The 27441-nt window shown below is 46.4% G+C and overlaps 1 protein-coding gene across 19 annotated transcripts in view; it reads right to left on the minus strand.

Annotated features, from left to right (window-relative positions):
- Positions 1 to 27441, minus strand: part of ZNF664 (zinc finger protein 664) — a 187963-nt gene that overhangs the window by 133571 nt on the left and 26951 nt on the right. For 3 of the 19 annotated variants that reach the window (XM_059408242.1, XM_059408244.1, XM_059408243.1), the window contains 2 exons: positions 12943 to 13008; positions 8860 to 12842 (listed from right to left, as the gene is read on the minus strand). The exons of 14 other annotated variants lie outside the window; for them this stretch is intronic. In XM_059408242.1, the coding sequence (XP_059264225.1) occupies positions 11479 to 12264 (786 nt within the window). In that variant the 5' untranslated portion in view covers positions 12265 to 12842; positions 12943 to 13008 and the 3' untranslated portion in view covers positions 8860 to 11478. Of the gene's footprint in view, positions 1 to 8859; positions 12843 to 12942; positions 13009 to 27441 lie in introns of those variants that run through there. 2 more of the 19 variants (XM_059408248.1, XM_059408247.1) reach the window with 1 other exon arrangement.

A 27441-nucleotide genomic window follows, 5' to 3' on the forward strand; every position in this document is an offset into this window, starting at 1 on the left:
CACTAGAGGGAGCAAATCCACGAGTCTCAAGCTTCACCTTCCAAAGGAAAATGAGGCCAGATTAGGAGCCTCCAAATAACCAAGGAATTAATTTTTAGCCTTAGCCTTTTGGGCGATGTGACATAGAAATGTCAGGTTTTTTTTTTTTTAATTTATTTATCAGAGAGAGAGAGAGGGGGAGAGAGCGAGCACAGGCAGACAGAATGGCAGGCAGAGGCAGAGGGAGAAGCAGGCTCCCTGCTGAGCAAGGAGCCCGATGTGGGACTCGATCCCAGGACGCCGGGATCATGACCTGAGCCGAAGGCAGCTGCTTAACCAACTGAGCCACCCAGGGGTCCCGAAATGTCAGGTTTTTGATGTTCATTGTCCCTACGTAAAATAACTTTGGCATTTCACTCTGCAACACTAATAAACGGTGCCTCGGGGATTTTGTATTACTTAGTTTTGTTTTAAAAATGTATCAACTCTAATAAAGGTGACAGCAACACTATTTCCAGTAAAAACGGAATCACAGCGTAAACTATTCTTCCATCTTAAAGGGTTTTTTTGGTTTTGTTTTGTAACAGAAAAACTAATAGCTCTCACTATTTTATGGTCTGTGCGGAGAACATAAACACTTCTGTGTATGATTAATATTCTACCCAGCCCCCAAGAGTGAATCAGCAACTTCTATATTCTTGTTCTTCAAGAAGGGGGGGAAAAAATGAACCCTAGGTGGGTCCCCCCCCCCCAACATTATTGGCTCTCGCCCAACCACACGTAACTTGCCTTTGCTCAAGGAACGTAAGCTAATTTAATTATATCCTTCAAAACGAAATCACGAAGGCAAATAAAATATAATTAATTCCAAAGCAACGTATCTATCTCGTTATTCCACGCTCATGGGGATTATTCAAGCCATCGCTTCACTCAGTATTAAAAGTACATATTGAGTATTAAGATTGTGTCACGACACAGAAGCAAGGACGAGAGGGACTGGTGGCCTTTGGGGAACTTGTAAGCTGTTCTATGCATTTTCTTTTGAGAGTGTGAAAAAACGAGCAGAGAAGAGATGCTCCTTGGTGTTGAGCTGTTGGCGAGGAGCACAAGCTGTGTCGCCACAGCCGTCCCTGATGGCCTCTCAAATCTTCAAGGATTTCCTGCCCTGAGCACGTGAGGTTGACAACAGTCTGTATCTCCCAGACATCCTGCAGCCCAAGGGTCTCTTAAGGGTCCTGATTAGTACTTACACTGAGACGGAGAAGAGCTATTCACATGCCCTCCTGCCACTCACTCCGGGGAAGCGCAAACAACGTGGCCAACGTGAAAAGCCAGAGCACTGACGGAATCAGAAAGAGACCCAAAGATACTGACTCGCTAGTTCCGGAGACGTGTCATCGAAGATGAGAGATCACAGGCTTTGTTCCCGGTTCCTTCTTTCCTCAAAAGGAGGATAAACTGGATAAATCTAATTTTGTTTATTCCTAGGAGGCAGGAACTCCAGTTGGGCTGTCTTGCCAGATAGGTTTGCTAACTAAAACTTTGAGGACACATGGTCAGGGTGCACTGCCCTTGACCTGGGCAAGAGGGGCCCCCACTCAGACCCTCACGGGAGCCAAGGGGTGAGCCAGCATGATGAAGGCCTAGCTCTACCCCAGACTCCCGTTATCCCTGCCCTGCATGTTCCTTTCCAAACAGCCCAGGCCTGCTGCCATGGCTGCAAGAGCCTCTTCTTCCAGTGTCCTCTCCCAAGAGCCAGCTGCTAGCATAGACACTCTGGCGTGAGGACCAACAGAGGGGCAACTGTGGGGTGAGGTGGGAGTGGGGAATGACCAGTCTTTGGACTGTGATCGGGAGTGTTCCCCCCTCCTGGACCCCCCCGTACCAGCGTGGAACACTGAAGGTCAGGGCAGACTGAAGTTGGGCAGCCTTCCTGTAGGAGAACAGAACGTATTTATTTTATGGAGCTTGATTTATACTTTTTACACTCATAAATCAAGCGCACAAAGTGTTCGGTGTGGATGTGGGTTTCCATTTCAATATCTGTACACTTGCCCAAGCCCCAACACACATTAGAGGCTGCATTACTCAGCGTTCTCCAGAGAAACAGAACCAATAGGCTACGTATAGACATAGATGTAAAGAGAGGGATTTATTTTAATGGATTGGCACAGACGCACAGACGCACCCAGCATGGGTTTGTGGAGTTTGGTAATAAAACACAGGGCATTGCAGTCCATAAAAGTCACAGACTGCAGAGTTGGGAGCGAGAACTCAAAACAGCAGACACAGGCTGTGAATGCAGGAAACATAAAATGCACCACAATTTTTTTAAAAAAAGAAAACGTGTTGTGTCTTTACTGAAATATCCCATCCCAAAACGATGAGCTTATGCTGTTTGCGAGGCACAGCTAACACAAAAGGACACTGCGGTTTTGTTTTTTAGAAGTTTTTATTTATTTATTTGAGAGAGCAGAGAGCACAAGCTGGAGGTGGTGGAAGGGGGAGGGGAGAGGCAGAGGGAGAGACTCCCCACTGAGCAGGGAGCCCAACTCGGGGCTCGATCCCAGGACCCTGAGATCATGGCCTGAGCTGAAGGCAGATACTTAACCGACTGAGCCACCCCAGCACCACAACACAGAGGTTTAAAGGTCTCTGATCAAATATTCCATACTAGGTAGGCAAACTCTGGACAGGAAGAGTAAGGGAGGGCAGAGGACCTTGCAAATATTAGCGCGTATAACAGAGACACAGTAATTACAAATATTTGAATGGAATAGAAATAGACCCAAATGCATGTGAGAAGTTTGGCTATTAATGCAGTTGACATTTCAAATCTGTGCAGAGATGACTCAGTAAATAGTGACAGGATAACTAGCTAGCCATTGGAGAAAATGATTTTCAGTTGAGTCTTTACTACCTTCCTTGCAAAAACCAAAGACTGAAAATTTAAATCAAGGACACATTTCAAAAAAAAAAAAAAAAAAAAAAGGGCATAACAGCAGTAAGAGAAAACATGGGGGAATTTCCATGAACAGGAGAGTTAGAGATACCCATTAAAACAGATGAAGCCATTAAAACATTAAAAGGAGCACATAGTAATGTGTGGACATCGAACAGGCACTAAGACATATGCTAAGTGAAAATCAATCACAGGACAGGACATGTGCAGATTTTGATCATTACTCCAGAAAAAGGCAGGATCTGCACATAGACGTTACTATATGTGCAAAGAACTATATGGACATAGAACTCCAGCACCATTTAGGAAGATGCAAGACTGGTATGTTACCTCTACAGAGGGTACAACTGATAACTAAATCAGGGGCATTTGTTATACAATGAACAGCAAAGAAATTAGAAATAGCACAGAGAAATGAACCGGACCAGAATCGTAGTGGAAGACAATTCCCTTAAACACCTGCTAGATTGAGTAGAAACAAGGGAATATATAATACTTGGGATTAGAATAATACAGTAAGCTAAGTTTAAAGGTATCAATTGCTTCATAACTTCTCATGTGTGAGAAATTCCTCATTTCTTTGCCTAAACCAAATGCGACCCCACTCAGGCTCTCTTGCTGGGGTTGGCTTCCTCAGCCCCTGGCACTCAGGGAACCCACCTCTCCTCAAGTAGACATGGCCACTCCCTCGAGGGGCAAAGCATTCCAGAACTCAAACACCCAAGGTTGGGGGCATCTCGCTTTGTCCAAGGAGGAAGGCGGGTGCTCCTAGAATCACCTTTTCATGTTTTTACTGATTTGTCCCCAGTAGCAAAAAAGGCCTCTGTGTTCCTCCTTAACTCGCTGTCAGACAAGCTTGTGTAGTAAGTACGAATTCCACTGTGCAAACTCGGGTTGGCACACGAGATAACCTTATTTCTCTATTCTGAGTTAAGAGTTCTAAAATTCTATTATGAGATCCCACATGATAGAAATGTAATTTGGGTTTTTTTGGGTTGGTGTGTGTGTGTGTGTATGCATGTGCTCACACACGTGGGTGTGCCTCTGTCAGATAAATAACACCTTAAAAATAAAAAAGGTTGAAAATCTGAATAGTTCTGCAAAAAATGTAAGAATGTTGTCAACACTTGGTCAACGCCACCCCTAGAATGCCTTAAATGGGTTGAATCACACTTTCAAAGCTCAAATGATTGATTAAAACATTAATACTAGATGTCATCTCAATTCTGTACTTTTGGCAAGTGGAGGACATAGATGTTATTTTATGCGCTATGTAATCTCTTCTAGAACAGAGTAAAAACAAAAACTACTAAATCCTTTTTTAAGTAAGAAGGCATAACTGAACGTCTTAAGATGACACCTGTGTCGATTTTCAAAAATTGGATGACCAAAAAAAGTGTTTTCCTTATTTTTCAATAAAATTGAAATTCAATTTTACACAATAAAAATGAAAAATTCCATAACACTTAAAATTTTCAATCAAAATGGAAAAAGTCATTTTCAACGATTCAGTGCAATAACGGATGAGAGCAGGAGGACCAGATAAGAATCTTGACAAAGGCCCTTATTGCTTTAAGGCCAGAAAACGTTTTACTCATCTTGGTCCCATCCAACAAGATGTGCTATGTGATGCCATCTCGGTCCCTCATCTCTAAACGACGTGGACCCGTTCTGATTTCCTCTCTAGCTGTTAATTTGGAGAAGGAAGAGGATGTTCTGTTGTGTTTTATTTCCAAGTGGATAGGATTTTTGGCTCTTCCTTGGCAACTTTGTTTTTACTGTGTTACAGTCAGAGAATGTGACCTGTGGGGATTTTCCACATTCTGGAACTTGGCGAGATGTTTTTCTCTCTGGCATTAAACACGGATCAATTTTTGTGGATGTTCCAAGAGGGTCTGTTGGCACGTGGTTCAAAGACAACCGACAGACTGTTAAAGCCACGAGTGGTTAGATCCTTCTTGGTCAGACTGATCTGCAGGTATCTGAGAGGACACTACTTGCGTCCCCCTCGCAAACATCTTCCTGGTGTTTTCCCCTCCCTTTCGGCCTTTGTGTCCCTTCCTGCAAGTGGTCTTTTGGAATCAGCCTCTACGCGTAGTTGTGAAGCCTATAATTCAACTTGAAAATGTCTGTAAATGGCAGTATTTAACCCATTCACGTTCTCGAGGATCGATGTTTTAACTTTACTTCTACCATCTTGTTATACACTGTGCTTTAAAAAAAATCGCTTTTCCTCATGTTTATTGGACTGTAAACGCCCTGCTCACTCTCCAGGGGACGTAGACAGGACTTCGTCTCCAGACTAAATCCCTGTGGGCCTCAAGCTTACCTCGGAAAGGCAGGAGGGGGACACCAGGATGGAGGAAGGCCGGGGATAAGGAGGACATTTTGGAGATAGGATGAAGGAGCAAGATAACTGACTCAAATGTTTGGTTTTATTTTTATTTTTTTAAAGATTATTTATTTATTTATTTGTCAGAGAGAGAGAGAGAGCAAGAGCGAGCACAGGCAGACAGAGTGGAAGGCAGAGTCAGAGGGAGAAGCAGGATCCCTGCAGAGCAAGGAGCCTGATGTGGGACTCAATCCCAGGACGCTGGGATCATGACCTGAGCCGAAGGCAGCTGCTTAACCAACTGAGCCACCCAGGCGTCCCTGTTTGGTTTTATTTTTAAAGATTTTTTATTTTAATTTATTTGACAGAGATCACAAGCAGGCAGAGAGGCAGGCAGAGAGAGAGGGGGAAGCAGGCTTCCTGCCGAGCAGAGAGCCCCGATGCAGAGCTAGTGAACTGAGCCGAAGGCAGAGGCTTTAACCCACGGAGCCACCCAGGCGCCGCAACGGACTCAAACGCTAACAAAGACATATTACCGTAGTTCTGCACTGCCGGCAAGCGGACACAGAAACCAAACACGGAAGAATACACCACCAAGCGACAGAACAGGTTTGAGAATCCAAATACAACCCGCACCAGCACTGGGTCCCGCACTCCAGCGTTACAGCGAGAACTGCCTTCTTTGCAAGCAAGAGGCATACTCTGTGACAGCCTCAGTGTTTCCACTCACAGAGCAGACTCCTCCCGCCTCCCCGCCAACCCCTGAAAGCCCCCGCTGTTCTTGGGTACATGAGCTTTCAGCTCTGGGACACTGCTTAAAACTTGTCTCTTACGTACACTGCGCCGCCGCACAGCTGATCCCTTACATCCGGCGTAACGACACGCGCAGATGTGTCTTTGTTTCACTCCAGAGGCCCTCGCTCTTTCTTTACAACACAGCACAGTGGGATCTACTTTTTCTGCCATTTATCACATCCAACATTTCCCATTTGTTCCAGCGGACTGCCTCTGTTCCGAACTCTAAGGTGTCCCCTTCCCCAAGGTTCCTACACAGTGAATAACCATGTGGCTACACCAGATAGTTTTCCGCACTTAGTGATCCTTCCTGACTAGAGTCACACATTCGAGGAAAGTGCTTCTTCCTAGAAAAATACATATACCCACAGAGACGCAAAATTCTGCAAATTAGAAGAGGTTCAAGACCTCCCTGAAACACACTATAGATACCAGGTTTAAAATCTCTCCAATCTCACCATAATTCATGATGCAGAGAAGACTGCAGCCAGGGCCAGCCCACGGGAGGCGGCGGAGGCTCTGAGTGACCCCATTTTCAGAAGCATTCAGTGAATGTTAACTGGCAAGGTACAAACAGGGCGGAGCCTATAAAATGCATGAATTCACCTGAAAACCAATAAAAGCAATCTTTATATGCTATTATTTTATTCTAACACGGTATTTCGTTTGCATGTGCCTAAATCTGAGCCATGAAAGCACTTTGCTTCCACTGAGATCTACGCCGAGCTCTTGCCAACATGTGTAGTAAACACAAGGCCTTGGGGTCTTTGGATTTGCTCATGCGACTAAAAGGAAATGATTTTTTAAAAAATCTAATTTACTCATGATCTTCAAGGTGTTCTACCTATGTACACAAAGAGTAGTAAGAGACCCAGAGGCCTCCCCTCCCTTGAAGGGCCTGCGGCAGCCTGAAGCCCTCCCAGGGGCTTCTCCACTCTCCTTGGAGCTCACCATATTGTGGCTGCTCTCTGCTGGCTCCTGCATTTTTTATTGTAGTACAGATGCTCTGTCCCATTCCAGCTGGGACACAACACTGTCCTTCCTGTTTCCATAAGCAATCCACTTGGACCAAGCCTCTCCAGACTTTATGGAGGGATTCTGCGGTCACAAGTGTTCAGCTATGAAACCCCCGGGTCCCTCTCTTCCAACGACCTCTCCGGTTCTACTCTCTTTTCCTGTCCCAGACTACCCTGGGAGAGTCCAGTTCTGTTGGCTCTTCTCACATGAAGCCACTCTGCTCTCTCTAGGTTCTACCCCCAAATTTAGAAGCCCAAACCCAGAACAAAAGAACTCCAAACAACGGGACCCATCTTCCTTACTAGGGCACTAGGACCGTTTCCTTCCTGTTGTATTACTAGATGCTAGGCAGTTCAAACAGGTTTGCTGAGTCCTTCCAACTATTTCACGAGTTAGGTACTTTCAAAACCATTTTATAGGCGAGAAACCTGAGGTTTGGGAAAGTTAAAAAACTGCATAAGGTCACAGAGCGAGAGTTCTGCCAACCTCAATTCTCCCGCTATCTCAATCTTAACCCGGCAACACTATTTATGTTTGACCCCTGCCCGGTGGTGTCAACCTCTTCCCCACCCCTCCCCTCAGGTCTGATTCCACCATTGAGGAACTTTTCCATGTGCTTCTGATTATTTGTCTTCCATTCACCTGTTTTGTTTTGTTTCAAGCCTGAGAATAATAGCAAGTTGTACAGAAAAGTTAACAATTTTTTTTTAGGATAACAGAACCAAGAGTTGGGAAGTCCCTCAGAAAGCATCATGTCCAAGTTCACACAACACTAAAGAATCGGACAACTTCCACATCACACAGCACTAAAGAATCTGACAACTTCTTCAAGGTGGCCGGCAACGGGCTTGGGTGCCCCGTGGTCCCCACAGACCTCCTGGATGTTTGGAGCGCTCTGATTTGACAGTTCTTAATGGTGCAATCTGCCACTTATTCAGGGCAAGTCAGGAATTGTGAAGTCAGCCTTGACTTCTCTCTCACCCTAAATCTTAGCAGGCACCCAGAAAGACTCAATGGTGACACGCGAGCCCGCCTCTGACTGCTCTTCCCAAGCCCTCTCGTGTCAAAAAGGCCAGTTTGTACTGCTGCCACCTTCGTGGTGGGAGTGGGATGTAGACTTGCCCCTCAAAACCAGCAGATGCCAGAACCAGCGTCAAAGCCTGTGGCATGAAACAGGGGCCGCCGCAGCTTCCCCAAGGGGTAGGTTACACCGGACCAGGAACGGGCCGCTCATCAGGGGCTAGAGCAGGACTCTGCAAAATGAAATGAAAGCTTGTGGGCCCAAGGCAGGTGACAGCAATGACCAAGATGGGTCACAGGGAACGTGAACTTATCAACATTCCACAATCACTAAATTTTATATACAAATCCAGCTTGCTGGTTTTCTCTTAAAAGAGCAGAGTATGTGGGAGCTTTTGGCCTATATTCTAGCACAGAAATAAATAGCTACAGCCAAGTAGGGGCCGTCCGCTCAGTAACTCACACCTCAAGTTTGCCACAGACCTTCCAACTCCTCTTTGAGTTATTCCTGATGCAATGTAGTCATTTCTTACTTGCTTGGGTTGTGATCCTTGGACCAGGGTGTCCTCACAACTCGGTTTGCTGGGACAGTCCCGGCTTAGGCCTGTGGGCCTCATTAACAGCACCCCTTTACTCAAATGCCTGGTTTGAAAAGTAAATTATATGGTCACCCACATAGGCATAATACACAAGTCACCCCCCCCCACATACACAATGACCCCTGAATTCACACAACTACAGTCAAGCACAGAACCCTGTTATAAAGTGATTTTATTAAATTGATTTGGACATACTGTAGGTCAAATAATATTTTCCAAAGATAACAATTATGGACCTTAAAGCTCGACATAAAATTAGTAGCTTCAAAAGTGTTAGTCATATTCCCCAGCAACAGCATGATAAAATAATTCAACTATGTAGAAATATAGAACTCTAGGACTAGCTGGAAACTCGGAAATCATTTAGCCTAATATCCTCATTTCGTGAGAAAACTAGACTCAACGATTAGGCAATCTGCCCAAGCTCACACACCTAATAGTAATAAAGCTAGAAATCAAACCGATTTTTCCTAAAACTAAAATCCTACTGATGATATTTCAGCTGTCTCTCTACCAACTAAAAGTCTAGGCGGCTCTCTAACGCCGCAGGCTACCGTGACATGGACGAGGGTAAGACACTACAGTAAATCGTAGTCGAGGGCGTTAGGCCTGGAAGGGGCTTTACCCAGGAACTAGGCTGGCCCTCTCCTGGGCAAGGAGAACACGCAGGAGAAGGGACTTCCCAAAGGCTGTGAACAGAGCTATCTCGATGAAAACCCAGAGAGGGACGCAATGATCCCCGAACCCCATCTCTAGTTATATGGCCCACCCACTAAATTATGTGCTCCTTTCAAATCTCCTTTATGCCTTAAGGTTTTAGTTACACAAAAACCCCTTCCAGTCAAACAGAAGAAATTAATTCAAATATGAAGAGAAAATCAAGCTTTGTTTCAGTATTTCGATGACTATTTCGGGTAATTCATTCCAACCTCTTAAGACAGTTGACAGACACCACAAACCTATTCACCCATTTCAGAGCTTCAAAGATGCTTAACTTCTCCCAAGACTTCCTGAGCATAAGGACTACATGTGGGAATCAATGGAAACAGGAATGAGAAGAGAAAGTTAAAAATTAGTTGCTTTTTGTTCTCATCATTGGGGACTTTTGGTCTTCTAAACATTCCTTGAGTTCTTCCACATGAGTTTTTAATATCAATCTAGCCACAAAAAGAAAGGAAAAAAAAAAAAAAAAGAACGAAAGAAAAGAAAAGAAGACAAGAAAAAAGGGCCTATAAAAGTTGGGATACTGAGCAACTCAGTATCTCTCCCCTCCCCGCTGCTAACTCCGCCCCAGTGCCTGGCCGCCTTCCGCACCGCAAACATGGCAGCAGGGCCAGCCAGCTGGTGCCCCCAGCCTTGCGCGCTCCATTCCAGTGCCCCCCTCAGAAAGGCCTTCCCTGACCGCTGTCTAATGATGCCCCACCCCCACCCCACCCCCACTCTAAATCATCACCCTAATTTATTTTCTTCATAGCACTTAATCACTATCTCAAACTACATTATGTATTTTCTTACTTGCGTATCATCTGTCTCCTCCACCAGAAGTAAACTCCATGAGAGTAGGGCCCTTGTCTGTCTTACTCAGTGGTATTCCTAGCACCTAGCACAGTGCCTGGCACATAGGAGGTGTTCAATAAATACTTGTTGAATGAATGAAGGAAAGGAAAGGAGAGAGTGACATAGACATTCATGCCTAAAAACGAAGGAATACCTGATCCTCAATGAAGGTATGACTCCTACACATTATTGCCCAAAATTACAGAAACAGAGACTAAATATTATTAGTGACTCCTCCCAACAGCCACTTCTCCTATGGTCTCCCCTAGTTAATAAGGAGCTCCACATGCTACAAAAGGAGCCCAAGAGGGCAATTCTGGATGGAGAGAGTTCTAACTTTGCTTGCTTGCTTCTTCCTCCCTATTTACATTCAGCTATTTCCAAAAAATTCAAGTTAAAAATATGTGATGTAGCCACTAGAAAATTAAGTCTAACATAGAGACACAGTGATTAGCAGAAACCGCGACATGTTTTTTAAAAAGTTCATGAAAAGTTCAAGGGCATGTATGTCTGCCAGTGATTTCTCTGATGGGCCAAGTGAATGGAAATTATGAGTCACCTAAAATCTAAAGTGAAATTTAATGCCATCTAGGAAGGGATGGATATTTACGGGTACTGTGAGGACATACGGGTAAAGCGGGCTCAGAAGTGATGGGATCTATGGAACGATATGTAGGGGCTGAACCGAAGGATAACCTCAGAAATACCAGCACACTGTCTTTGTGAGAGGTGTTTTCAAATGCATTAACCAGTATGCCTGACTTGAGGGAAGGAAGGGCATGAGCTCCTGAAAGGGGGATGTCTGGGGTAACTGTTAGGTAAAGTGTAGACAGAAGGTGACTCAGGAGGCTAGGCAATGATCATGGTTTCCTGTGTCATATTTCCCACTACTGAGGCATCAAGCCCAAATCCCAGGAAACACATACCCATGACTGGGACCTCATGGCCCATCTTGGGCAGACACTCAGAGGGATTCCAGATTCAAAGTCAAGTTGTGGAACATACTTGGCATGAATCAAAACAAAAACAAAAACAAAAACAAAAACAAAACCCAAAAAAACAAAACAAAACAAAGCAAATCTCACATATGCCTCTTCAAAAACAATGTCCTGCTGGGGCTTGCTGTAAAAATTTCTTGGATCAATGTAGGTATTTACAGGGTTTCCTTCCTAGTGGCACTTATGGGTTTTAAGATTTTTAACTCTTAGCAAAATGCTCTATATAACTGATATTTTGAGATGGTTTCTCTCCTTTGTGTGCACTCTCTGGTGGATGCAGAGGCTGGTGCTCTGACTGAAGGCCTTCCCACACTCATCACATTTAAAAGGTTTCTCCCCAGTGTGCACTCTCTGGTGGATGCAGAGGCTTGAGCTCTGGCTGAAGGCCTTCCCACACCCACAACATCTATAGGGTTTCTCCCCAGTGTGCACTCTCTGATGGATGCAGAGGCTCGAGCTCTGGCTGAAGGCCTTCCCACACTCATAACATTTATAGGGTTTCTCTCCTGTGTGAACTCTCTGATGCATGCAGAGGCTAGAAGTATGCCTGAAGGCCTTCCCACACTCTTCACATTTAAAGGGTTTCTCTCCGGTGTGGACTCTCTGATGCATGCAGAGGTTTGAACTATTACTAAAGCCCCTTCCACACTCACTACAGACATAGGGTTTCTCACCTGTATGAACTCTCATGTGAATTTGAAGATGTGAGCTCCAATTGAAGGCTTTTCCACACTCATAGCACTTATAGGGCTTCTCCACTGTGTGGATTTTCTTATGTCTGTTAAGTTTTGTTGTAGTACTAAAATCCTTACCACAATCATCACATTTATAGACCTTCTCTCCTGTGTGGTCTCTCCAATGAATATGAAGTTCTGATATATGAAAGAAACCCTTGTCACACTTGTCACATTTATGGGGCTTCTCAGCAGTGTGAATTTTCTGATGCATAAAAAGATCTGCTCTCTCAGAGAAAAATTCCCTACACATGGGGCACTTGTAGATCATTTTTCCTATTTGGTATCGTGATTTAGAGGAAAAAATTTCTGTATGACTACTATAGTTACAGAATTGCTATCTCATAGAGTCTCTTATTTGGCCATTCTGGCAGTTTATCTCAGGCTTGCTCTATTAAGTAGGTCTAAGGTTGGCCTAAGCTTCTCCCTGCCTGTCTTTCTATGGAAGATTTCTTCCTGCATAGTGCTCCTCACTCAGTATTATTATTGATCATAAAGTGACATTTACTTCCACATGAATTCTGTAACTCATTAACACAGAATTTTCCTTTAGATCCTGAGTTGTCAACATTCCAAGGGGCTCCCAAGGTGCAAACCTCTGTGTTTTTAAGCCCCTGGAATCTTCCTCTTGTAGAATAATCTCGTACTTCCCACTTCTAGAAAAAGGAATGCACAGTGTCGCCTGTGGTGGAGGGTCTCGATCCTGTGTAGCCTCCCCTTGAAGAGTCAGTAGGACATTCTGCCTCCTACACATCAGACAGGAGCCTTTCCAGGAAGCAAGCTCCTCGGGTTCCAGGTGTGCCAATCCTTCCTTCTGGGGATTCCCTACACGAGTCTCACTCCAGTCTCCTGTAACAGAAACATAATATATTGAAAATGCCTCTTTTTCCAAAAATTGCTATTGGCTCCATAATTAATTTCATAAAACTGTGACAGCAGCAATACAGACCTTTTTTGATCTTGGGGAAGAAGCTCTCTTATCTTCCAGAGAGATGTATCTCTTGGATTTGCAGGTCTGAAGAAGAGAATTTGTAGATATCATGCTCCTGTTCATAGTCCAAGTATATAATCCACTTACAACCACTTACTGTAATCGTCTAAACAACATCAAGGGAATATTACTGAAAAAAGAAAAGCAATCCTAAGACCTGATGCTGTCCTGAATAAAGGAGCAAGAAGGAAAACTACCTCCACTTTGAACTACAGAAGGGACACTATTTGCTTTAGAACTAAAACATCCCATTTGATTAGCCTTCTGATCTACAGAAAGAGTAAATCTATGACATATTGGTACTGAATGTCACTCTCTGCTTAATTGTCCTCAATGATTTCCTGATACACTTAAAATAAAATACAAACCCTTCAGTGAAAACCCAAGTCCCTGCATGACCTTGCCTCCACTCTCCCCCACAGCTTGCTGCGCCTTCTGTTTCAGTTCTCAACACCCCAAGCTAGTGCCTGAAATACTTCCTCCCCCACCTGGCATGTGGTTTGCTGTGTCAGCTGCCCCCTCCCTTACCTGAGGAGGGTCCCTGGCTGAGACTATTTTAATCTCTTGTTTGATTCCTTCAAAGTACACAGAACTTGTAATTATCTTATTGTTCCTTGGTTTCTGATACATCTCCTGTACTAGATGTAAATGCCATGATGAAGGAACTCTGTGTGCTGCTCGCTGTTACATTCCAGCGAAGGCAAAGTGTTCAATTAATATTTGTAGAGTACATCTCTGGAGACTTTTATGACAACCTCTCTCCTCCAACAGACATACCCCACTTCATTTGGGTACAGAGGCACACTTCCCATTGCCTTATTACCAGTCTTCTGACAACCAACGGGAGACAAAATACACAACAAATAGAATAATCAGGAAATAAAATAAATCCCAAAATATTCTATTTGAACTCTTGTGAGGCTTAGGACTATGTTTTAGAAATCTTTTCAACTCCTGTATTCTATAATCAGCAACTGATACTGCAACTAATTAATTTATTAAATGAAATCAATGGATCTTCTTAAAGTAACACTCTCAGTAGTATATTTCAGACAAAGACAGGGTAATGGGCAAATGAGATCTCTTCAACATTAAAGTGGCAAAATAAACTGGACTGCTTTTAAATGGAAGTGTTAGGATTATGAAATTGAACTGGATATCCAAATTTCAGCAAAAATATAGTCAGTGGCTGGAAAAATTACATACGCATTTATCCTCTGCTCTGTAACTACACTACTAGAGATCCATCCCAAGATACACTGAAAGTGACTGATGTCCTAGATTATTCACTGGGGCAGTACTTGTCACAGCAAAACTGCAGACAACCTAAGGCCCATCCACAGGGGACTGGTCCAATCAGCTCTAGTACTCCCTCACAATAAAATGCTGCTTAGCTGCTCAAAAAAAAAAAAAAAAAAGGAACAAGGAAGAACACTATGCACTGAAATGGAGACCCCAGACATACTGTTTGGCAAACAGAGCAAGACAAAGAACAGCATATAGCGTATATACTATGGTAACTTTTGTGCAAAGCAGGGATGGGAATGTGATTGTATGTATTTTTCACATAACATGCACAAATTAACACAGAGGATAACACAAAACCAAATGGAAGCAATTATGTATGGGAGATGAAGGAGCAAACATGAAGTAAAACTCTTCCAAATGTACCTTGGTAGGTAGTTTTGGCTTTGGGAGTGTGTGTGTGTGTGTGTGTGTGTGTATTTATTTCAAAAATAAAATTAAATCAAAAAAAAGGAAAATGACACCCAAACTTTTAAAACAAATGAAGAGAATGAACCTTAATTTTCAAGTTGCTAACATCCAAAAAGGGCTTCTGTGTACCACATACTGAGTGTACATATTTAGTGGGACATATTCTGTTGACCAAAAAGAGCTGCAAAGAGGAGCGCCTGGGTGGCTCAATCAGTTAAGCATCTATCTACCTTTGGCTCAGGTCATGATCTTAGGGTCCTGGAATCAAGCCCCACATCGGGCTCCCTGCTCAGCACGTACCCTGCTTGTGCTCTCTTGCTCTCTCAGATAAATAAATAAAATCTTTTTTTTTTTTAAGTTGCAAAGAAATCAAACTTCTCTCAATAGTTTAATTGTTAGTTGTAACAACACTAGTGTGTTTAGAAAGATTAAGCAAACAAGTAATTTTGTTAATGTTGTTAGGAACCAAGGTTCAATGTAAGATAAACCAAATACAAACATAAAATCAAAGTTAAGGAAAAAATAATCCAACATAAAATTTGATTTGTCAGTTTGGATTTATGTCTTTTTTAGCTCTATCCACCAAAAAGACCTAGAAGCAATAACAACCAATAGCAAAATACCATTCCCTTAAATACCCTTCTCCACCAAAAGACACAGGGTTCCTTGAAGGAGCAGCTGATTTCAAGGCCAGAGCAGCATTTTACAAAATGAGCCTGGGACATCTCATTATTCCAGAAAGCAAGAGAGTCATTCCAAAGGAACACCAATGCCAATTTATGAAGAGACTCCCACTGGCCAAAAATAGGACAACTGAGCATCAAAAGGAATAATGAACACAATCTACTGAAACAAATTAAATATACAAAACCTCCGGAGTTCACAATGATTTCAGGGGTGAGGAAAGGGGGCAGAGTGGAGCAGAGAGACAAAGAAAGGGGCAGACAGAGACAGAGATTCAAGGCACCGAATAAAACTAGGCCACCAACTTAGACGGCATGGTGGGGAAGGGCAGAGGGAAGGAGAGAATCTCAAGCAGACACCCCGCTGAGTGAAGAGCCCAGTGCAGGGTTCAGTCTTACAACCCTGAGATCGTGGCCTGATCCAAAATCAAGAGTCAGAGGCTTAAATGACTGGGCCACCCAGGGGCCCTTCTCTGAACGATCTTTTGAGGTAATGCGACAACCCAGCTAATAAATGTGTAACCCCAACAAAACATCTGACCATCTATCTGACCACTGAGAACTTCACATTGCGAGGACCAGGCTGCTGTCATCTAAACCCACTCACCAATCTTAGCATAACTCAAAAGCGGAGCAACTAGACCTGTGGCCCCTCAGTATGATGTAATAGGAAACACACAGCCTCACTCTGAAATATTCTTGCCAAAAGATTGAACCAGAGCCTAACCAAGACTCTAGACATCATTTTTATTTAAAGGAACAAGTAGGGATAGAAAAAATGTCAGGAAGCAAGTAGGAAACTATCAAAGCGTGAGGCAGTCCACAGGATAGCTGCCTGTTGTTTCAACAAGTAAATGGCCTGGAAATGGGGAGTCACGGGGGAGAGCTACCTAACAATCAAATGTAACAGGAGGACCCTCTTTGAAATCTGATTCCAATAAATCAGCTGCAAGGAGACAAGTGAGAAACAGGATTAGGGATGGGGTTATCACACTGTGCAAGAAATACAGCCAACTGTTTTTGGTGTGTGACCACCACTGGAGTTGGGTAAACAAATGTCGGTGTTCTCAGAGATGTATAATGAAGTTTGCAGGAATGAAGTGCATGAGATGCATCCAAGACGGGTCTTCAAATGCTTTAGGGGAAAAAAAAAAAAAAAGACAGTAAAGCAAATGTGGCAAAAACACTGTCACTACTGGAGCCAGGTAATGGACACGTAATGATGGATACACGATCAATACGATGTTGTATCTCTGTGTGTTTAACTGAAGTTTTTTAGAACCAAAGGGGGAAAAAAAAAAATCAGTTAATGCTAAGACATTCCTTTCCCGCTCCCCTTGCAAACACAAACCAATCCCAGAACCAGGTACACTGTACAGACATGAAACTGAACTAAAGAAATATGATTTCCCAAATGGCTGACTTTTCCAACCAACCCTGAGCACATAAGAATGTGCACAGCATCGCAGATGTCCCTGGGGAGAGAGGAGTCCATGGCTTCAGGACAGGGACAAGCGGAGGACAAAGGCGCAGTGCTGCAGTCCACCCTCCCTCCCTCACCAGCCAACTCAGACACTGCATGGCTCTCCTCACTCACTTGGAAATGAAGCAGTGGGGGTCAGGGCGCCCATCCAGCCCGGCCTCAGGAGAGAATGACTCTGTTCAGAGGGCAAAAACTCCACCCCAAAGCTCAGAGACATGAATTCCTACATGAACTCCCACCAGAGTTTCCCTCGAGGTTATCAGTCACTATTCCTTCCAAGCAAAAAGGCTCAAATATACCTGTAAGTCTTACCCCATGGTGGGGTTGGGGTAAGCTACGTTCTGCAGGAAAAAGAAAAGATAAAGCAAGAGAAACTCCAGCCAATTCTCCACATGATCACCCAAAGAACAAGAGGACAAACAACAGTAAAAAGAACCGCCGCCGCAAACGTTCCTAAACATCACCTGCCCCATGGCCCCACACGCATAAAGGAGACTGGCAAGCAAGGGAGCAGGCATGGGCTACAAAATCCTACAGATCCCAGAAGCACATTCCCAAGATTCTCCCACTCAAAACATGTCCCATATCCAACATCCCATAAGAGCTTTGAAGGGGACGGCCTGTAGGACTGTGGGACCACCCATCTGACCTCAGGAGGAAGGAGCGTTGCCCTGAGGTCTCCGGACACTACCCAGGGCAACACTCAGTCTCCCCACATGAGAGTCAGGAGTGGGCCAGCAGTCGGGAGGTTCAGTCTACAGCCGGGAGGAACTTCCTCCAATAGGAAGTTAGAGTCTGCTGAGAACTGAGAGAGAAACTGCTTCAATTCAGCCCACGAAATCCCCAACTTCCGTGAAAAAGGACCTTCCTTCTGTCCACTGGAATCTCTGCCTCAGCTGAACACTGTCACGTGAAGGGATTCCCAAACCAGCACTGGCCTCTCACTACAGCTGAAAAGTGAGGGATCGGCAAATAAACACCTGACGCTGAGAGGCGAGGAAGTTAAGAAATGCGCCCTAAATACACAGAAATGGTCCTGAGGGCGCGGACACTCTGGGCACTGGCGCTGGTGCTGGGAAGGGCCATCTGGAGGTGGAGGTGCAGGATTCATGGCTGAGAGGACAGAGCGGTCGCCCTGTGAGGGCCACTCAGGGCAAGGGCTCCCCAGCCTAGCCCGGGAGGCAACGCTCACACGGAACCGCAGCCTGAGGCTGTGGGTCACACACACGGCCCCTGCCTGGCCCTAATTCTCCTTGTAGGCATACATGCTTGTGGGGGAAGGGACCCTCTAGTCATAGCTGCAGGGGGCAAACGGCAATAGGAAAGACAGTGAGGACACAAGTTTTCTTCCCAAACTTCAGCCCAAGTCTGATGCGGAATACAGGTAACAGTCCGTCAGCCCTGAGGGAGCCCATGCTGTGCTGGGAGGAGTGGATGTGGATTTTGAAAGAGATTTAAACATACTTCTTACGTACACCTTTTTTTTTTTTTTTTTACTCTCTTTTACACCGCTGACCAAAAATACTATTTTGCCTGGGAAAAAAAGAGTCCACTAGTTTTTCATGAATTTCGTTAAAACAATCCTATGGTTGCAAACCGGGAACTCAGAGTAGAAGGACCCAGTCCCCACAGGGCAGGTGTTAGAGATAACGACACTGAGTGCACCACATGGACAGAAAGCATCCCACAGGGATGCCAAGATGGCGGAAGGCATCAGAGGAATGCCAGCTGTTCAACCACAGAGTGGGGAGGTCAGGAAACTTGGACCATATTCTGCGCTGGCTAGACATAAAATCAAGACTAATCACCCTGACTGAGCTGGAGAGAAAACTCCATGTAAACTCCTACCAGAATAAGCAGCCAAAAGCTCAACATCAGACTCTGCAAACACCTGTGAAGCCAGGTGCCGCACAACACCACATGGTGCTATTCTGAATGAGGCGGACTGGGACACGGGAACTACAAAGGCACACACGCCTGGAACCGGCACTGGTGACAAAGAAGAGCAAATTGCTGCAGAGCCACTAAAACCTCCCAGTCAGGCCTGTGAGGACATAAGCTTGCAGAAGGGCTTGCCAGCAGACCCCAGACCAGAGCCAGGGAGACTGAGGACCACGTCTTGTTAGCGCTGACAACAGAGGAGAGGTGGGGACTGGTGAGGGAGGAGGTCTGGTGTGGGTACAGGACAGGGCTGCCTTCGAAAGGCTGGGGACTAAAAGATGCAGGGCAGCCGCTGTGTGAGTGAAGTTCAGCCAGAGGAACGGAAGACTGAAAAGTGTATTTCTACCGAGTCTTAGAACATGAGGCAAGTGTATCACCTAACACAATTTTGCATGTTTCCTTTTTAAATAACCAGGATAATGTAGATGCACAAGTCTATCACCAAAATAAAATAAAATAAAATGTTTTCTATGCTACCAACCAGTCGAAAGGGGGAAGGAGCGTGCTCTGAAAACCCAAGGACAGATACCCGTATCATGGATCTTCTTCTTTACTGAAATGCTGGCCGCAAAGCACTCATGTTTATCACTAAGATGCTGACACCCAATATGGACCTGTAGTTGCCCATAAAAACTCACTCAGGTACTAAGACCGGCTCTTCACATCCACAAAGAGGTAAAGGAGCACAAGAAGCAAGCACAGCAGGTGATGGATTTAAACCTGGGTGAAGGGTACATTTTGTTATTTCCTCTACTTTTGAGTTTATTAAGAAATTTCTCTAACAAAAATAAAACCAGTAAGCCTTTGCCATGAGATCCCTGTAATGAAGATGGGAAGTCATGAGAGAGAGACACACCAGCATTCCTGATCGCAGAGCGACCTCAACTCTCTCGGCAGGGACACCGCTAGCCCGCGCTGGCCACACACAGCACTGCACACAGACAAGGACGACGCTGGCAGGCCAACATAGGAAAGGCTGACCTGTCTCTAGGGAAACCCGATCACTTGACCACAACAGCCTGTCCCTCCAGCTTTGTGACTCTGCTAATCTGACAGCATCTTTCCTTTGTTCCCAGAAGACCTCCAGTCCGCTTTAAACGGTTTTCTGTCGCACTAATCGGACCCTGCCTTTCCCTCCCACTTCCTTTCCTGGTGCAGACTTCGCGGCCGCACCCTCTCACAGGTCACCCTCCTCTTCCATCACCATGCGAACGCCGTACCTCAGCTCTGTCATCACCAGTAATGGCACCACCATCTCCTAAATCCGTCCCAACCACCCACTCTCTGACCACCTGGTGCTTCGTCCCCCGCCAGCCACGCCTCCAGCGACCCTTCACCGCAGACTCCCAAGCACGAATCTTTCCATCTCAGTGAGAGCTCCTCTCCCGCATTCACTGTGAACTCCCTGTCGCCTTCTCCCTGTCACACCATTTTAATAACCCCCTGACCTTCTTCAATCAGTTCTCCACCTGCCCACGCAGACACCGAAGCAGCTGAAGGATGCCCGGCTTTACTGGATCCATGATGACAAAGCTCCAACCTCCTGGGCACCAGGCCTCCACACACTCCTCTGGAAGTCTCCATTTCACACTTCCCAGTATTTCCAGTTGCTGCTTTGCAGTCCTAAGAGCAATGTCCCTGGTACTCTCCTTTCTCCTCAAATCTCCCGTGTCTCATCCACCTCCCTCTCTTGGGGCTGAAAACCTGCCACAGTAACTGAGAAAACAGAAGCACCCTGACGGCAGTGTCCTCGGCCTCCCGCAGGCAATCGGCACCGGCCGCCTCGGCACCTCGGCTCCCTGCCAGCCCCCCACCTCCTCCCTGCAGACAAGCGCCCTGAGCCTCACAGGCCAGCCCTTCCCCTTGTGCGCAGTCAGCTCTTCCTGAGGCCTCTTCAAATTAAATCCTGCCATCATTCTCTTTGCCAGCAACCATCTTGTCCTTCCTACTGGTTCATTCCCACACAGACGTATTTCTAGACCCCCTTTCTGAAGCAAACTTCTTTGGATCCTACAGCCCCACCCCACCTACCAGCCGAAATACCCGCTCTCCTTCACAGCAGAACTTCTTAGGAGCTTCACACGCTTCACATTCTCTTGGTCAGGTCTCTGCCTCTGCCCTCCCCTGAAAACCACTCTTACCCAGTCCGCTATGAGCTCCGTATCGCCAAATCCGGTGGACACTGGCCTCATCTACTCGATGGGACCATATGACACACTCTCCGCGGCTTGCACCGTGGGCCCTCGCCAGCTGTCCTGCCCCCTACTAGCCACTCCTTGTTTCCGTTACTGGACACTCCTCCTCCTCCTCGGCTGGACTTCTAAAATACTGGGGTACTACAGGGCACCACTGTGAGATCCCCTTCTTCCCGAGTCTATAACCGCTCTTCAAGTAACCTCACCCAGTCACACGGCCTAAGACGCCATCCTGAGGCCGGCTCCCAAGTTCCACCTCCAGCCCAGGACCACATCACCAACAGCACCCCAAACCCAAGCCTGCAGCCGGCTCCTCCCTCACTCCATCCCAGAAGCATCCACGCAGGAAGCCACCTCACTTCCTCTGCCCCGCATCTGCCTTCCTCCATGACTTCTGTCCATTGCCTGGCCTTGTCTCTGCGGCCACGGCAGCCACAGCGGCCGAGCTCAGACCAAGTCCATAGCTGCTTAGTCGGCGATGTCTTAGCTTCACTCCTGCGCCTCCACAAGTCGTCAGCCCAACCGTTCAGAAAGAATGAAACCAGGCCACACCCCTGCTTCAACCCTCCACTGCTCTTTCAAGTACGTGCTCCTCTGGCCAGGGCACACGGGGGACACCCAATCTCACCCCTACACCCTCTTGCACACCGCACACCACCTCACTGGTCCCATTTCCAGTCTCCAAACTCACCAAGCCTGTTCCCCCTCAGCGCTTCAAACGCTCCCCTGCCCACGCGTCTCCCTGATGCTCTGGAGCTGGCGTCTTCTCAGCAGTCGGGGCGTCTCAGGGGGCGGCGCTCCATCAACCACGGCAGACTGACTCACCTCCTGCCCTGCGGGCTCTCTCAGCACAGCGCTCTGCCGGGGTTTCTCCCCAGTCCCTCTCCAACAGCCGTCTGAGTCAGTGTGTGCATTTAAGGATGCATTTCCTCGTTTGTTGTCTTCCTCTCCCTGCCTCTTGAGTGCCAGCACCCAACCAGCAGGAGCTCAGAGAACAGCGAATTTACTGAACATCTGAGCCTCTTTCATCTCTCTGTGTTCCACAGGGCACCAAGCAACAAATGTTTATCGAGTGTGTGCGCCCTGGGCAGCGAGCACGAACACTTAGTCCCTTCCTGTGTGGAAGTTACCATCTCTAGCAGGGAGGCAGACATCATCAAAGACATCCACAAGAAATGTAAAACCCAAGCTATGCTAAGTGCTTGCTACGAAGCAGCCCTGGTCAGGAGGGTAGGGGAGACCACCCCAAAGCAGCAAGAGCCGGGAGCTCAGCTCGACAGGAGACAGCTGACCACAACAGACTGTGGGAGGGATTAAGGCCTGTATGAGAAGGGACAAAGCGCCCAGAAGGGACACAGGGCGTGGGGAGAATGGGGAAGATGACACAGAAGTCACAGGTCTTATCTTTGTTCTAACTGCAATGCAAAGGCACTGAAGTGATTAGTTTTTGTACATTTCTTTCTTTTTTTTTTTTTTTAATTTTATTTATTTATCAGAGAGAGAGAGGGGGAGAGAGCAAGCACAGGCAGACAGAAATGGCAGGCAGAGGCAGAGGGAGAAGCAGGCTCCCTGCTGAGCAAGGACCCCGATGTGGGACTCGATCCCAGGACGCTGGGATCATGACCTGAGCCGAAGGCAGCTGCTTAACCAACTGAGCCACCCAGGCGTCCCAGTTTTTGTACATTTCTAAATGGGAATATCACACTTGTGTTTTAATTTTTAAAAAATACTTTATTTGAGAAAGAGAGAGCAAGAAAGGGATGAAGAAGGGCGCCTGGGTGGCTCAGTGGGTTAAGCCGCTGCCTTCGGCTCAGGTCATGATCTCAGGGTCCTGGGATCAAGCCCCACATCGGGCTCTCTGCTCAGCAGGGAGCCTGCTTCCCTCTCTCTCTCTCTCTGCCTGCCTGTCTACTTGTGATCTCTCTCTGTCAAATAAATAAATAAAATTTAAAAAAAAAAAAAAGGGGGTGAAGAGCAGAGGGAAAAGTGGACTCCCCGCTGAGCAGGGAGCCTGACACAGGGTTCTATCCCAGGACTCTGTGACCATGACCTGAGCTGAAGGCAGATGCTTAACTGACTGAGCCACCCAGGCGTCCCCACACTTGTGTTTTTAAATAGAAAACTGTAGCTAAAGTAGAGTTGACAGGTGAGTGGGAAGCAGGAGTGCTTGGGGGTGAGTATGCTAGAGATTACCTCAGTAGCCTAGGACAGGAAGGGTGGTAACCTGATCAAGAGATAAAAAAGAAGTGGATGATTTTAAGGCACATTTAGCAAAGAAAAATCGGTCAGATTAGTGGACTGAACCCAACAGGTAAGGGAAGATGAAATGCCAAGGATGACCCCTAAGCTCTCAGCCTGAATAACATGGTGGAGGTGGGGCCATTCATCAAGACAGGAAACACTAGGAAAGACCTTGGTTTAGAGACGAAGAACAGGACTCCAATTCCAGACATCTGTTATATCCAAGAGCAGATGTCCGCACTTGATAAGATGCAAATCTGAGAGTCATTAACATGTAGAGGATTAACTGAAGCGGGAGTTTGGAAACTCGGGAGGAAATGCCAGGTGAGGAATAAAGAGGCCCCTCCAACATTAAGAGAACATCCTGCACGATTCCACTCGCAGAGTTCAAAACAGGCAGTTTAGTCTACAGTCTTAGGAACAGAGAGGGCAGGAGTTATGACTGGAGAGGAGCACAGGAGGTTCGGGGGTCCAGGCCACGTGGCTCCATAAGCGGAGTGCTGGTTTACCCAAGTCTGTTGACTTCAGAGCTGTGAACCTTCATCATGCTGTACCCTGCAGCTCGTGACTGTAGTTACGCTGCTGGGAAAACTTCAGGGAAGAAATAGAAATGGGAAGAATTCCCCTGAAAGGGAAAGGCGAAGTATGGGAGAAAAGAAATCCTGGCAAGGGCCCGTGGAGAATTAAGAGTGCGCCCATGAGGAGGAAGGCCAGCCCTCCACTGTGGCGGAGGGGTTGGCGCATGGTGGGAGAGCACAGGAAGGTGCTCAGTGAGCAGGAAGCAAGGCCGTCGGCAGGAGAGGGAGAGTGGGTGCTTGACTGCTTGGGGGCACAGAGAGGGCCCCAAATGGTTGTGTGAAGGGTGGGAGAGTGGAGTGACCAGAGAAACACGCGAAGTGGTCATGGCTTGTCACCCAGGTGCTGTGTGAGGAACACAGATGGATGAGTGTCTGCAGGACTGGATTTTAGCCAAATGGGAATGATCAGAAGACAAAGCGGCTGTCTGCCTGAAAGAAATCATCACCTAGTCCAATAGAAATTTCGGCCTTGGTTTGCTGACAGGGAAAATCATAAACCTTCCCAGGTTTTCATGTCAACAACTTCAACTGAGCCTTGAGGGCTGCTGGAATGCCCGTAACCTTTCCCACTTTCAGCCTGCTCTGACTCCACCTCTGCCCCCACTGCCAGCAGCCGGCCCCCATGCCCCAGCTCGCCACTCCTCAGGGAGAAGACAGAGCGCATCAGAGCACTCCCTCCTCTCCCACCACCAAAACTCAAACGCACACACACTGCCCAGTTTCAGTGCTTTCGTCTCCTTTTCCAGGGGAAGAAGTGCCCGTGATCCTGCTCACCCTGCGCCCCTACACCATTTCTCTCTGGACATCAAATGAGTTGTTCTTTTTTCATCTTGAATGTATTCTCTGAAATTCAGACTGCTGGCTCAGGAAATCTAGTCATTTGAAAATAACTACACAATTACTTCGTCAAGCGAAAATGACCTCTTGTTTCTGAGAAAATACAACTACTCAGACTATAAGAAACTTAGAAAGTATTACTGGTCCTTCTAAAATTTTAGGCCTGCAAGACTTCCTATAAAGCATGAAGGACAAATAATCCCACTCTGTAGTAGCAGACCCTTTCCTTTGTGGGTTACATCTATTTCAGTAGAGAGCAAATGAACTTCCCCTCCAGAACTAGATGTCAGAACGTACAGGTAACAGTTTTTTTCCTCAAAGGGACAAGGACACACTTTCTAGGAAGGATAAACACAAAAGAAGAACAGGAAAGAGTGGCACCTGGGTGGCTCAGTGGGTTAAAGCCTCACCCTCGGCTCAGGTCATGATCCCAGGGTTCTGGGATGGAGCCCTGCATGGGGCTCTCTGTTCAGTGGGGGGCCTGCTTCCCCCCTTTCTGCCTGCCTCTCCGCCTACTTGTGATCTCTGTCAAATGAATACATAAAATTAAAAAAAAAAAAAAAAAAGAAGAACAGGAAAGAAAGTATGTCTATGCCTCCACACTCACCCAAAAATCACCACCACCAACTGCAGTGGGCTGGAGTGGCCATGGGATGAATCTTCCTGACACGTGTGCCGCTGGCAAGTACATCGGGGGTCTGGAGAAGGCTCTCCAGCCCAGACAGTCAGCACTAGCTCAGACGGTGACACACTAGACTAGGGACTGTGAAATGTAAGGATCCAAATCAACTTCTAGGCACCTTAATTACCAGGAAGTATTTGAGAACAACCTTTTGTTCCCAGTTCACCTACCAAACGTTGGCTCAGGCCATGTTTAGTGTCTGCTGTGGCAGTGAGTCTCCACCTGGAAGCAGGCTTACAAGAAAAGTGTTTCTGTCCCAGATGCTGAACTCTTCGGTGGGGTCAGAGCACGCATGTATATAGGCACAGGTTCTATAGACAGTCAATTTACTGAGTTCCCAGTATTTGTCGGGCACTGGGCTAAGCTCTAAAGAATCCTATGATGAACAAAACAGTCACGGCTTCTGCATTCATATGGTTTACAGTCTAGGAGGGGAACCTGACAGGTCCAGCATCACATGACCTGTGCTGTCACAGAGGCTCACACCCGTGGACACAGATGCCTGAACAAGGGGCATCCTAACTAGTCTCAGCACGACAAGACCTCTAATAAACTCTACATCATTTTTTTTTTAAAGATTTTATTTATTTACTTGACAGAGAGAGAGATCACAAGTAGGCAGAGAGGCAGGCAGAGAGAGAAGGAAGCAGGCTCCCTGCTGAGCAGAGAGTCTACTGCAGGGCTCGATCCCAGGACCCTGAGATCATGACCTGAGCCAAAGGGAGAGGCTTTAACCCACTGAGCCACCCAGGTGTCCCACAGACTCTCCTTCTAAACTGAAATCCAGAGGACACATTGAGTTAGTCACAAAAAGGAGGAAGGCAGAAGATCCAGCCGAGGGAATGGCAGGTGTCTGGAGACAGTCAGGATGACAAACACTAGCAAGTGAAAGCTCCACACAAAGAAGGCAGAAGGCAGGGCAAAAGCAGGAGTCACACAACAACAGGGTCCTTCAAGCAACAGGAACACTTTAAGTGCTAAGGACTTTTTTTTAGGACTTATTCTTGAGAAAACATAACTGTTACAGTTGCAAGACACCTGTGCAGTAGTGGTCCTTCCTATAAAGCAGAACTCCATCTTAAGAAAAACAGGGAGGCAGGGGCACCTGGGTGGCTTAGTCAGTTAAGCATCTGCCTTTGGCTCAGGTCATGATCCTGGGATCGAGCCCCGCATCAGGCTCTCTGATCAGTAGGGAGCCTGCTTCTCCCTTTGCCTCTCCCTGCTGCTCCTCCTGGTTGTGCGATCTCTCTCTCACTTTCTGTAAAATAAATAAAATCTTTTGGAAGGAAGGAAGGAAGGAAGGAAGAAAAGCAGGAAGGCGTGAGACCGCCAGGGTTCCGAAGAGGGAGGGAAGGATGGAATTCAGGCACAGATGAGGGGTGAAGCATGGTAAAGGGCCCAGTGGAGGTTGGAACACCAAGTTCCACGAGGACATTAGCTTCTGAGTGGACTGGTGTGCAGATGCATTTCTACTAGGAGGTGAGTCTGGCCTTAGTACTCCTCCTGGAAATGCTAGTTCAGTTTCTGGAACAGGGAATACTCTCTTCCAATGTGGTTTCTAAAAACCGTGCAAAGATTTAACTTAGAAGTTATCACTGCACTCAACATGTCTTTTCCCTTAGAAATCCACACTGTCTGTGAGTCTCCCTTCCACTGGAGTCCAATCAAAAATCAACAGCCGAATCCCTACCTCCTAATGACAACACCAAATGCTGACATTCATTCTAGCATGAACTTGTCAATGTCAGGATGGGTTAACCAGAACTCTGCAGAAGAAAGTGTACTAGGCTGAATAAGGTCTCCCAAAAATTAATGTTCACCTCAAAACTCAGGGTGTGGCCTTATTTGGAAATAGGGTCTTTGCAGATGTAATTACTTAAGATGAGGTCATATTGGATTGGGGTGGGCCCTGAGTCCAACGACTGGTGCCATTATAATAGAAAGGAAGAAGAAATTCAGACAGACACACACACACAGGGGTTAGAAAGCAGTATGGAGACAGAGGCAGAGATTGGAGAGACGTGTCTACAAGCCAAGCAGAGGATTGCTGAGAATCACCAGAAGCTAGAAGAGGCAGAGGATTCTTCCCTAGAGCCTTCAA

Source organism: Mustela nigripes, chromosome 8, assembly GCF_022355385.1.
Source record: "Mustela nigripes isolate SB6536 chromosome 8, MUSNIG.SB6536, whole genome shotgun sequence".
NCBI classification, from domain to species: Eukaryota; Metazoa; Chordata; class Mammalia; order Carnivora; family Mustelidae; genus Mustela; species Mustela nigripes.